Source organism: Colobus angolensis, unplaced genomic scaffold (assembly GCF_000951035.1).
Source record: "Colobus angolensis palliatus isolate OR3802 unplaced genomic scaffold, Cang.pa_1.0 Scaffold16, whole genome shotgun sequence".
NCBI lineage: Eukaryota > Metazoa > Chordata > Mammalia > Primates > Cercopithecidae > Colobus > Colobus angolensis.
In genome coordinates this window covers 10,768,697-10,782,254 of record NW_012114710.1, presented here as the reverse complement: position 1 = coordinate 10,782,254, position 13,558 = coordinate 10,768,697, and the positions used below count along the sequence as shown (strand labels likewise).

General features: G+C 41.7%; 2 protein-coding genes across 6 annotated transcripts in view; one reads left to right on the top strand and one right to left on the bottom strand.

Moving 5' to 3' along the window:
• The window catches only part of RMDN1 (regulator of microtubule dynamics 1), a 42,256-nt gene extending 34,235 nt beyond the window's left edge, over positions 1–8,021 (bottom strand). For 3 of the 4 annotated variants that reach the window (XM_011937087.1, XM_011937088.1, XM_011937086.1), the window contains exons 1-2: positions 1,758–2,016; positions 239–356 (exon numbers count right to left, since the gene is read on the bottom strand). In XM_011937087.1, the coding sequence (XP_011792477.1) occupies positions 239–356; positions 1,758–1,886 (247 nt within the window). In that variant the 5' untranslated portion in view covers positions 1,887–2,016. Of the gene's footprint in view, positions 1–238; positions 357–1,757; positions 2,017–7,924 lie in introns of those variants that run through there. The other variant, XM_011937089.1, reaches the window with a different exon arrangement.
• Positions 8,022–8,114: 93 nt separating this feature from the next.
• Positions 8,115–13,558, top strand: part of CPNE3 (copine III) — a 56,243-nt gene continuing 50,799 nt past the window's right edge. Inside the window, exons 1-2 of one of the 2 annotated variants that reach the window (XM_011937080.1) lie at positions 8,115–8,229; positions 9,142–9,179. The gene's annotated coding sequence lies outside the window, so the exon portion shown is untranslated. The remainder of the gene's footprint in view (positions 8,230–9,141; positions 9,180–13,558) is intronic. The other variant, XM_011937081.1, reaches the window with a different exon arrangement.

The window sequence follows — 13,558 nt, the reverse complement described above, 5'->3', positions numbered from 1 at the left end:
GGGGTTTAGCTGGAAAAGGTGACCTTCTTCCAACTTCACATCAACTTCTGGCTCCTCAAACAGTAGGTTGGCAGTTAGGGAAGTTGTTTTCCCATTTCTCACTGAGTAGATAGTGAATATTTCCATATGGATTTTCTATTATTAATGTTACCCTGATTATTTGTTTTAAAATAAAAATTCTGAATGTACACACACACACAAAAATTCTAAATGTTCCATATATCTAATTTATGCTTACCTTTGGCTGCGGCATGAACCACAGCAGCCTGAGAGATAACCTGGTAAGTTTCAAAACCCAAATAAGACAAAGCTGAGAGTAAAAGGCCTCTTTTGAAAGTTCCTGGGTTTCCCATTACCTATGGAAACAATTATGTTAAGAGTCACAAACTGAAAATTTGAAGGTACTGCTACCCCAAGCAAAAATTACATTAATTTTCTCCCATCCCCAAAGCAATCGATCACGATATTGGAAGCTTAAAAATTACTTCATCAAAATCTGTAGTAAAACTATCTCAAAGTGTATCTTATTAAGAAAAAGATATTGCCTGGATTCGTAGCTCATCTAAAAATCACACTCCTGCTGGAAAGGAAGAGCTACAACTTATTTGCAAATGCATGAATATTGCAAATTGCACGAAGTAAAATATGAGACACCAACACATAATAAAAATGAATCTTACAGACAAGATTAAGAACACAGACAAGAATAATATAGTAATCTTACAGACAAGTAATATAGTAATTACTACATATAAAAAATGTACATGGCTAACTTTTAAATTTTTTTGTAGAGACAGGGTCTCACTGTGTTGCCCAGGTTGGTTTCAAACCTCTGGACTCAATCCTTCTGCCTCGGCTTCCCAAAGTGCTGGGATTACAGGCTAATCCAAGGGGCCAGGTCTAAAATGGGACTTAAAACTCATTGTTCTAATTTGAAAACTTAAGGCTAACTAGTTTCATACTTAGAACTCCTCCCATCTCTCCGCCTATATTATCTATCACCTCCCCATTTGGTTATAAACTTCCAAGGAAAGGGAATGTGCCTAACTTTTAACCACCCCTCCCCACCATCAGTCCCATAATAATTCTGAAAGATTTTAACTGAGCAGTTAAAAATTTGAGTTTAAAATAATGAAACACCTAGTTCATGTGAAATATGTCATATATACTAATGCCATTCCCCAATTCCCTGACAAGAATAAAGAGAGACCCACGAGCAGTCTAATACCAGAACTGAGACTACAACATGCCGACATCCTTCATTGACGTCATGCAGATAAAACAGGCAACTCAGAAATAATCATTTTTAAACAAAAACCTAAACAGGATGAAATCTCTGCTTCTGAGTTGTAGAATTTTTTAAATCACACCCCACACTTATCAAAGTCTGAAAGTTGCAGCCTCAAGCGCTGTTGCTGTATCTGTCATCGCCTACAGTGAGAATCATTGCACAGCGCTCAAGGTTCTTTCCCGTCCTGTTCTGTTTCGCACTGGATGGGCAGGTAGGAGGCAGCTTCCGGGGCGCGTGGGGGCAAACTCCACTCCTTCTCTGACAGCCCCAGCTTAGGATAGTGAAGGTTTGCAAAATGGAAGGGACCTGGCCAAGCGCTCCAGGCACAGTGGCCCCGAGTTCCTTCCTCGGTTCACCACATTTCCGTAGGACCGTAGGCAGCGCGGGGCCGCCAACCCTGAAGAAGTTGAGAGCAGGAACCCACTGGGTAGGAGGTGGGGAGCGGGAGCCAGGACCGCGGGGGTACCTCAAAGCCATGGAATCGACAGCTGCCGCAATGCCCACGGCTGCTCGAAGTCCCCGCAGGGAGCCGAGGCCCCAGGGCGGCTCCACGTCGCAATGGCAGAAAGCGCCACAGTCGAGCGGCCAGGGCCATGACCTGCAACTCGCGGGCTGATCCTGCACTACTTCAGGCAGCTACCGAGGCGGGCGGGGCTAAAGGAGCCACAGCCCTTCCGGAGAGAACCGCGTCCACCCGCCTCCTATCCAGCACCTCTTCCGCCCCCATGGTTTCCGGACCGCTGGGGGAGGAAAATACCCCTAGTGGGTGGGACTTAGTGGATCTTCCGCGCCTGCGTCTAGCGGACTGAGGCCGTGAGAGCGCTCTCTTCAGGCTCACCTAATTTTTTCTGCTCCGTCTCTTCAGAGGTTTGGGCACAAGGATAAGTCGCCAGAACAGAACTGAAAGCTCAGAAATAGACCCAAGAATACAAGTATGCAAGAAAAAAAATTGTCATTTTAATTATCTGCTGCCTTCAAAAGTACATTGAATCTTGGCACTAGTGAGTCTTTTTTTGGAAATAAATAATTGGAAGAATTAAGTTGCCCAACATGAAGACGGGAAAGGAAGAGACTGAGCGACTTAAGGGGGTAGATTCAAGAAAGAGTCCAGAGCAGAGGAATAAAAAATGCAAAGCGTTTTGGGAAGAACTAGTGGAAGGAGGCCTCTGGACAGGATATTGATGCCTTTTAATGCTAGGACATGTGTGGTAAAAAAATTAAATAAATAAATAAAAATTTTTAAAAAACCTAGTCTCCCCTAAAATTCTTCAATAAGATGTTTTACTTACTCTAGCAAAGTATTTTATTTTTCTAGAGTAAAATAAAATTTCTTGCTCAAGTGGAATTCTTTTGTGGGAAAATGAAGAGGTTTTGGATCCTACTTGAGGCCTGATGGTGGGTGGAAACACAGACTGCAAATGGAGTACCTACTACAGGTTTCACAAAAAATGTTATGGGTAATAAGGGAGGCGAGTCATGGTTTTAAAAAATTAGGTTGCATTTCTATGGTACTTTTAGTACTGTATAGAGAATTAATACATAATTGTATTGATCTTCCAAACTACCTTGTGAAGTAACTGGTATCCCAGGTTTACAAATGAAAAAACTGTAGCTCAAAGAGATGTATTAACCTAACCAAGGATATGTTATAAGACAGGAATCCATGTCTTTCTACTCTTGAGTTTAGTGCTCCTTCTACTATATGATTGCTACCTCCACTAGTTCCCATTAAATCAGCTGTATTTCTTTAGGATTATGTCTTTAAAGTCTATCTTTAAAAATATATAGATCTCCTTCCCAATTTCTGAAACCTAGCCTTTTTTTCCCAAAGACAGAATCACTTTTGTTTTACGCATTTCTACTGGTAGCTACCCCCTCAATATTGCTAAATGTTTATGCCACTGGATACCATGATAACACTGAAATTAAGTTTCTGATATCTCTGCTAGAGTGAATTTGTAATTAAGTTTTCAGCTTTGAAAAAAAAATTAGATCCTAAGAAAAGTTGCAGGAATGCCCATATATTCTTCAGCTAGATTCAGCCATTGTTAACTTTCTCTCACATTTGCTTTACCTTTCTTTACATATATTACCTATAATATGCATATTATATTCCTAGTATTTTCTGTTGTTAGGCCTTTTGAGAGTAGATTACAGATATCGTGACTCTTCAGTCTTAGAAACAAGACATTCCCTTATTTAGTCTCAGTGTAATTATCAAATTCAGGAAACTGAAATTGACAGAATACTATTATTTATTATACAAATTTTGTCTACTTCCCAGTGCTGTCCTTTATACTAATGATTTTTTTTTTCTAAATTCAAGATCAAATCTTGATAACATCTTGCATTTGTTATGTTTCTACTTTCTTTAAATTGTCAGCCTTGGTCTTTCATGACATTAGTATTTTTTAAATGTATAGTCCCATTGGTTTAAAGCAGGGTTTCTCAACCTTGGCACAACTGAACTTTTGGGCTGAAGAATTCCTTCAGTCCCTGTCAAGCCATCAGATGATTACAGCCTTGGCCAAAATCCGACTGCAACATCAAGAGAGACGATGAGCCAGAACCACCCAGCCAAGCCACTTCTAAATTCCTAAACCACAGAAGCTATGACAGATAATAAATGATTGTTCCTGTTTTAAGCCACTAAATTTGGTGTTATCTGTTACAGAGCAACTGATAACTAATACAACAGCCGAGTAAAGCATAGAGAGTTTGAGTGTGGAGTTTCAGAGGAAAGGTGTGGAAGTTTGATAACCTTAACAATATAGACTGGGCGTAGTGGCTCACACTTGCAATCCCAACACTTCAGGAGGCCAAAGCCGGGGAATAGCTTGAGCCCAGGATGTTCAAGACCAGCCTGGGCAACATAGTGGGACTCTGTCTCTACAAAAAAAGTTTCTGTTTGTTTGTTTGTTTCTTGTTTTTTAATTTGCTGCATGTGGTGGTGCATGCTGTAGTCCCAGCTACCCAGCAGGATGAGCTGGGAGTATCATTTGAGCCCAGGTGTCCAGGGTTGCAGGGAGCGGTGATCACGCCACTGTACTCCAGTCCAGGCAATAGAGTGAGACACCGTCTTTAAAAAGAAAAGAAAGAAAGAAGAAAAGAAAAGTGGCCAGGCCCGGTGGCTTACGCCTGTAATCCCAACACTTTGGGAGGCCGAGGCGGGCAGATCACGAGGTGAGGAGATCCAGACCATCCTGGCCAACATAGTGAAACCCCGTCTCTACTCAAAATACAAAAAAAGGTCAGGTGTGGTGGCTCATCCTGTAATTTCAGCACTTTGGGAGGCCAAGACAGGTGGATCATGAAGTCAAGAGATCGAGACCATCCTGGCTAACACTGTGAAAACCTGTCTCTACTGAAAATACAAAAAAGTAGCTGGCTGTGGTAGCACGCACCTGTAATCCCAGCTACTTGGGAGGCTGAGGCAGGAGAATCATTTGAACCCAGGAGTCAGAGGTTGCAGTGAGTCGAGATCGCGCCACTGCACTCCAGCCTGGTGACAGAGACTCCATCTCACAAAAAAAAAAAAAAAAAAAAAAAAAAAAACCAGAGAAAATACAGATGGAATTCAAAGTTCTGAGACTAAGGCTGGGCGTGGTGCCTCATGCCTATAATTCCAGCACTTTGAGAGACTGAGGCCAGTGGATTTCTTGAGCTCAGGAATTTGACACCAGCCTGGGCAACATGGTGAAACCCCGTATCTACAAAAAGTACAAAAATCAGCCAGATGCCGTGCCTCGTGCCTGTAGGTCCCAGCTACTTCAGGAGGCTGAGGTGGGAGGATCACTTTAGCCTGAGAGGTTGAAGCTGTGGTGAATCATGTTCGCACCACTGCGTCCCAGCCTGGGAGACAGCAAGAACCTGTCTCAAAAAAAAAAAAAAGCTATAAGACAGGATGAGGTAATTAAAAATGTGACTGAAAGAGTGAAGATAGAGAGATGAGGATCAACATACATAGGAGAAAGAATATTTTGTGAATATCTCATTCATTTTAACATGCATTTAACTCTCCACCAGGTGTTGTTTTATTTCTAGAACCTTGTTAGGCTTGGTATCTAATTCAACACATGTTAAATTAATGGGTGAATGAATAAGAACAAAAGTAGAATGGGATTTAGACTCTAGTTAAGGAGAATGAATAAATACATTGAATAGCTATGGCACTATGTATTTAAATGATAGACTGCTGTCTGGATACTAAAAGTACAAAACTATCCCCTTGCCTCCACTCTTTCCCTATTTTAGTGGAAAGAAAAGTTTTGAAGGTTAGGTATGGATACTATATATTCTGGGAAATTTGAAATTTGCAATCCAATTAGTGGTGCCTGAGAACGTTCATTTACATATGAAGGCAGAATCAAAAATAGAGCCAGAAACCTTTAGTAAAAACAAAAAGACTTCTAGTACCTCCCCAGTACACTTCAGCAACAAAGGCCTTGTTTCTGCACTTGCAGTTTGTTCTTGTCTTTTTGCCCCTGCAATCATTCCTGTGCCCCAGATATTTGCATAACTGGCTGCTTCCTATTTTTCAAATCTCAGGTCAAATACCATCTTAGAGAGCTCTTTTCTGATGCCCAGTCTAAATAAGCTCACACTATCCTCAAGTCCCTCTAACACATCACCCTGCCTTAACTTTCATCATGGCACTTCTGGCTGTCTGAAATCTCATTTTGTCTTTAACAACTAACTTATCATTCGACCTTCCTGTAGGATAGAAGTTCCTATCTGTCTTGCTCACAAGTATAGAACAATGAATATAGTAGGCAATCAGGATGTGTTTGCTGAATAAATAAATGAATCCTCACTGGCACTGACATGATTTTAAAAATGTTTAATTTGCAGGCCAGGTACGGTGGCTCACACCCGTAATCCCAGCACTCTGGGAGACCAAGGCTGGCAGATCACTTGAACTCAGGAGTTCGACACCAGCCTGGGCAACATAGTGAGACCCCATTTCTTAAAAATAAATAAAATAAAAATGTTTAGTTTGCATTTTTTGGATTAAGAGTAAAGTTTTTACTTAGGAATGTCTATGTTTCTTCATTTGATACCCTTTCCATTTCTTCTGTAATTAAAAAAAATAAATAATAAATCACTGACTAAAGAACATTTGAAAAGGAGAAAAAAAAGAAAACTCTAATAATAGTAAGAAAAAAAAGCCCAGTGATAGTACCAAAAAATAAAGGGGGCAAAGAAAACTATGGATAAAGCTATTCCAAGAATTGATAAGGCTGGGTGTGGTGGCTCACACCTGTAACCCCAGCACTTTGGGAAGCCAAGGCAGGAGGATCATTTGAGCCCAGGAATTCAAGACCAGCCTGGGCAACATAATAAGACCTTATCTTTATTATAAAATAAATAAGTAAATAAAATAATTGATAGGTGTTGGAGTACAATATGAACTAGGTACCGAAACAGATGCTGCAAGGGAAATACTCTTTTTTTTTTTTTCTTATCAATTTAAATGAACTTAAGAGGCCAGGCACGGTGGCTTACGCCTGTAATTACAGCACTTTGGGAGGCCGAGATGGGTGGATTACCTGAGGTTGGGAGTTCAAGACCAGTCTGACCAACATGGAGAACCCCGTCTCTACTAAAAATACATAATTAGCTGGGCATGGTGGCAGGTACCTATAATCCCAGCTACCTGGGAGGCTGAGGCTGGAGAATCGCTTGAACCCGGGAGACGGAGGTTGCAGTGAGCTGAGATTGCGCCATTGCATTCCAGTTTGGGCAACAAGAGCGAAACTCCATCTCAAAAAAATAAAAATAAAAAATCAATGAACTTGAGATACTAACTCTGTCAGGTTTGGGACCAATATTTTTCCTAATGTGTTTTATTGATTTTGTCCCTGTTTCCTTGGGAAGAAGTTCTAAATTATCGAGCAGTCATGTATCAATATTTTCCATAGCGTTTTGTTTAGTTGCAGGCAGCATGGAGTAGCAAGCAGTCCAGCCTGCACTTTGAGGTTAGTTTACTTATAATCTGTGACTTCAGAAAAGTAGGCCAATTATTTAGCTTTCAAATCTCATGTTACTCAAATGCAGTTTTCATTTGTAAAATGGGGATACTGGCACCAAATACATCACAGAATCATGAGGATTAAAGGTAATGAAGGATATAAAATGTCCTTGGTAGTGTGCACATTAAGAATGCCCTAAATAAGCATATAAGCATAGTTAAGAGCTAAGATGTATTTCGCTATTTTCATGTTGATAATTTGTCTTAGCAACTTTTTTTTTTTTTCTTTTTTGAGACAGGGTCTGTCTGTCACCCACGCTGGAGTGCAGAGGCACGAACATGGCGCACTGCAGCCTGAGCCCGTGGTCCTCCTGCCTCACCCTCACGTGTAGCTAGGACCACAGTCGTATGTCTCCATGCCCAGCTATTTTTTTTTTACTTTTTGTAGCGGTGGAGGGGGTCTCATTTTTTTTGCCCTAGGCTGGGCTGGTCTCCAACTCCTGGGCACAAGCCATCCTCCAACCTCTGCCTCCCAAAATGTTTGGATTACAGGTGTGAGCCACGGCGCCCAGTCTTCTCAGTTCAGATATGGTATAAATTTTCACAAATATTTAAATTATTTAATCCTTAAGGAATTTATTTTGGTGCACCAAACCACTTACCTTAAAGTCAGTTTTGCCTTTTCAGTAAGCGACTGGCCCCCAGAGTAGCTTTGAAGCGCCAGCCTACTGGCAGGGAGCGGACCTGCAGCTCAGAGTCAGCTCCCTGCAGATGGGCGGATCCTCGCGCAGGCTGTGCGGGGCGGGGCGCACACTGGACTCTCCCCGACCTCTCCCCGCCCCGCCCCGCCCCCTTGCTCTGCGAGTGCGGCCGTAGGTTCTCCTGAAGCTCTGCGGTCCCGGCAGCGCTCCCGAAGCTGCTGGCCTGTTCTCCACCGTCGCTCGACTTCCACCTCTAAGACTCGCACGTGAGTGCGGGCCTCTCCCAGTTCCTGGGCCGGTGAGGCAGCAGCCCAGCAACCGTACCGCCCGGGGAAAAAGGAAAATCCTGGCCTGGAGAATCCAAGCCCGCAGGCTCCGTGCGGCAGGTCCCACCGGGCCTTGGTGCTAGAAGTGCTCCGTAGCCGGGGATCGGCAGGTCGCGCGGGGGGCTCCCGAGCTAGGTCGCGGCCTGGCGGGGCCCAAGCACCACCGGCGCCTCCTGGAGGAGCCCGGTCTCGGGGCTCAGCTCTGGGCCGCAAGGCCCCGCCTGGGCCTGGCGCTCGCGCACCTGGGGCTAGTGATAGGCTAGGATCCACCCTCCTTCCCTGGGCGGAGAGGGTCGGGCTTGTGGCCCAGAGAAGGGTGACAGGCCCCGAAATCACTGCAGCACCACGCGGGGAGAGGGATAAGGTACCCACACCACGTCAGTGGTGAAGCCAATGCCCAGTTGAGCAGAGGGTGCGCGCTTCAGAACACCCGAGAAGCTGGCAGATGGGGTGGGAAGAGGTGATTCCTGATTTCAGAGTAAACAAGGAGGTTGTGAGAAGTAGTCTAGCAGCTCCTGTTTCTCCTCCAGCTTCAAGCTTCTTCTGTCTAGTGTTTTGGGTTCCCTACACCAGGATTGTGGAGGAAGCGCAGGGCCAGAACCCGTTGGGACCGAGCAGACCAACCGTTTATGCTGCGCTTAATGATTTTCTGCACTTTTTGCATATCCTTAGCGTTGTCTTTTTGAGGCCGCCTCTCTAATGGATAATCAAATAGAGGGAAGGGCGGAATTGAATATTGTAACTATTGATTGCAATGTCCCACAACAACTGTGCTAGACAGTTTTTGTATGTTAGCTTATTTAACGCTCCCAAGCACTTACTGAAGTGATGTTACTCTGTTTCATTCTCCAGGAAACTCAGGTTGAATAACTCATCGGATTACACAACTGGTAAGTGGTGGCGTTAGGGTTTGGAATTCAAGTCCGTATGATTTTAAGGCACAGGCTTTATTGCTTAACGTAAAAGAACGTTATTCTTTGGGATAAGCCAGATACCTAGGTTTCAAATCTATGCTATGAGGGCTGTTAGCTGTATGACCTTGGGCAGGATACTTCACTTTTTAGGGCCCGTTTCTGCATTTGTGAAATAAAGATAAAATGTCACAAGGTTGCTATGAGAATTAAATTAGATCCTACTTGTAAAACATTTAGCAAAGTGCATGGCACGTAGTTAGTGGTAAGCTATATATAGCCACATATATCCTGATGTCATTAATTAAGGTTAGCAAAGTAGCTCTCTGTGTGTGCTGCCAGCCAAAGCCAAACACAACTTGTACAAGCCTAGGACATAGTTAGAGGGAAACAGCAAAGGATGGGAAACGAAAAGGGAATGAAAACAGATGACATATATAATGGCAATTATAATGACACCAATAGATGTCTCAGTCATTAGTCTGTGGTACCCAGGGCCATTTTTTGCCTTTGTGAGAATTTTTAAGAGGTCCGTTCCTTTTGGCTGATGAATTGGAAAAATACATCCCACTCTGGGCTGAAGAATTTCAAAGTCTGGGACTGGATCATTTTGAGACTGTAGATGTGAGGGGGAGCTGAATTTTAGGACCCCACAGACCAAAAGGTGCCTGGCACAAACCCCACAGTGAAGTCTGCAGTTCTCTTTCAGGATTTCTTCTCTCAGGTCTAGTCCCTGAAGAATGGGAAGGGAGAGGAGGCTCCAGTATGGGAGAAGCAAAAGAAGTGTTTGCCATTAAGGGTTTCATAATGACTGGACACCTCTTCTAATTTTATCTATAACTGTGAACAGTTTATAGACAATGGTCTTCATTTTCACATAAGTTTATGGCAACCTATTATACTTGTAAAATATTTTATTTTCTATGCTCTTTATGATCATATCACTGCTGTCCTGAGTATTTCCCTTGCAGCATCTGTTTCGGTACCTAGTTCATATTGTACTCCAACACCTATCAATTATTTTATTTACTTATTTATTTATTTTATAATAAAGATAAGGTCTTATTATGTTGCCCAGGCTGGTCTTGAATTCCTGGGCTCAAGTGATCCTCCTGCCTTGGCTTCCCAAAGTGCTGGGGTTACAGGTGTGAGCCACCACACCCAGCCTTATCAATTCTTGGAATAGCTTTATCCATAGTTTTCTTTGCCCCCTTTATTTTTTGGTACTATCACTGGGCTTTTTTTCTTACTATTATTAGAGTTTTCTTTTTTTTCTCCTTTTCAAATGTTCTTTAGTCAGTGATTTATTATGCTAGAAGGTATGCCTGTTAGCAAAACTAAGAAAATAAATGTTAGGCGTGAAAAATGATTATATGTCATTTGACCTTCAAAGATTCATAATGCCACCACTGTTCACCAAAGCATGATCTTTCAGGTGGATCTTTTAGCAAGACTCAATGTCACTTCTATTGGTTGTACTCAATGACCTGCAGGAGTCCTAACTAGAGCATTCCTTTACTGTTCCCACCATTACCTTCACCCTACAATCTAGCTTCCTTCCCACCAATATTTTCCCTTCTTGTTCTTACTTGTGAGTGGGAATCATATTGGGAGTTTTTACGAAGAGACTGTTTATTCTTTTAATATAACAGCTTAGCAGTATGCAATCATAACTTTTTAAAAGATGTTAAAATTCATCAGTATTATGGTCACATTTACCAATATGAATTAGGTGGATAGCATATTAGTAAGTGTCCTCATGAAAAAAATAGAAGGAAATACTACATACTGATTTTAGTAAATAATTTTGAAATGTCCTCTTGCAAATGGTTATATTATATCTAGTTCCTGTGAAAATTACCAGAACAGCTGTGTGGTTTCTGCACACGTTGTTATCCGGCTATTTCACCTTCCCCGGCTTTTAGTTTACCATGCCTGTAGAATTTAAGGTGATGGTCAGTACTTGTTAAAAGAGGTATCTGCAACTGTAAAGAGGAACTTACTTATCTGTCCACATTTTCATGTTTATGTGTCAGAATTTTTTAAAAAGAAGTGAAAATTAAGACAAATACTTCCTGATGATATTGTCAAAACAATTTTATAAAATATGTAAAATTGCACCCCACCTTCAGTACCTCCTTGCTCTCCTTCTTTATTGTTCCCTGTAACACTTACTGCCACCTAACATACTATATATGTTACTTATTTGTCTTTATTGTTTTCTGCCTCCCTGCAGTGTAACTCACCTCTCCCTCATGGGGATGGTTGCCTGCTTTGTTTATTGTTGGCTCTCCAGCACCTTAGAACAGTGCCTGGCACACAGTAGGCAATCTATAACATTTGTTCAATAAGTGTTGAATGAATTAATAGTACTATTAAACTGCTCATGACTGGGAAATATAAAGGGATTTGCCCTAAAATTAAAAACAGCTAAAATGTATGTGTTAAGTAACCAGGACATGAATATTCTTGAAATCAGGAAATGTATAAACATCTCAACAGTCTTTGCCCAATATACAAACTTTTTAAACCTTGGGAACCACGTGGTTGTAGTTGTTGCTGCTTTAAACTGAAGGCATTTTTATATGATCTGTTCACCGTGAACTAGAAAGGAGCACATAGTGATAAACTGTGAAGTGCTCAACTTGCCCAATTAAATATACATGTTCCCCTACAAAGAGAAGGAAAGGAGTCAAATTTTAGAAAGCATGCATTTAGAGTTGGGGCATAGTGGACACCAGGGCAGGTGAGAGGTTCTGATGGCTGGTTCAACATCTGGGAAATTCCAGAAGGGGGAAAATTCTTAATGTGCTCTGAGGGAAATGAGAACCCCAGGAGACTTCAGTCTCCCTAGGTTGGTGTGCCTTAATATCAGATCCAGCCTGCCTGCTGCACAGCTGGCCAGCAGCTTTACTTAGGCCTTGTAATGAAAAACTTTTCAACTGAACACTTGGGATTTTCAGGTAGGGGATGCGGCTCTGATTTTCATTGAGGGTAAAAGATGATTTACTTTGTAGACATGTATTTCATAGCTAGCTTTGCCAACATGCATGTTGCATAAAGTGAGGCAATAGTGAGATGTTGCCACTGCTTCTTTTTTTCTTAAGCCAGTCAAATTTAGCAGTAGGGGATTGTATACCAATTTTAGTGACACTGATGTTAGTAACTTCTTATTTGTAACTTTTAAATTTTAATTTTATTTTTTCTGCTTATGTAGCTAATAAGTTCTGATAACCCTTCTTTTTTTAAAAAAATTTTATTTATTTATATATGAGATGGGGCCTGATTCTGCCACCCAAGTTGGAGTGCAGCAGCTTGATCTCGGCTCACTGCAACCTCCACCTCCCAGGCTCAAGCAATACCACCTCAGCCCCCAGAATGACTGGCACCACAGGCACACCCCACCATGCCCGGCTAATTTTTGTATTTTTGTAGAGACAGGGTTTAGCCATGTTGTCCAGGCTGCTGTTGAACTCCTGAGCTCAAGCCATCTGCCTGCCTCAGTCTCCCAAAGTGCTGGGATTATAAGGATCAGCCACCATGCCTGACCCAACCCTGCTTCTACTAATAACTTTTATTAATACCTCACTAAATGAACCTATGATGAACTGTTCATTTGATGGGCTTGAAAATACAATCAGTGATACTTCTAAAATGTATATACAGTAACCAAGGGATTAGAAAAATGGTATAACTTGAAACACATGATAAGTAAACTTTGTAGCCAGTTATGAATCATGGAATAGAACAATATCAGGATTTTCTAGAAAAATTAATGAAGGGTCCTTAGTTGAATGCTTACTTTGTAATGATAAAGACAAGGTAAAACTGCACCTACTTTTTATTTTTGAAGTTAGAGTGATAACATATCAGCCTTTTGATGTTAACTACTGCTTTCCTCAGTTCTACGTGTCCAAGCATCAGCAATGGTATCACTATTTAGATTTTGCTCAAGATAGTTTAAGAATCTGGAAACTTTTTAAAGTGTGGCTAAAAGCTGATTTATTTTGCTGTTGTGATAGATGCTAAGAGCTTAATAATGTGAGATTTCATGGATGCTAATAAAATTTATTTCCTTATCGTGCTGCATCTACTTAATAGACTGGGCCCTGTGTTTTGTTTGTTTATTTAAGTCATCTGAGCACTTAATAACAATTTTGAGCCAAGATATCTAACTAGTGGAGAAGTTTCTAGAAACATTATTTTTCAGATTTAGCTTTTTGTTTGTTTTGAGACGGAATTTGGCTCTTTTTGCCCAGGATGGAGTGCAGTGGCACGATCTTGACTCACTGCAACCTCCGCCTCCCTGGTTCAAGCAGTTCTCCTGTGTAGCTAGGATTACAGGCGGACGCCACCAC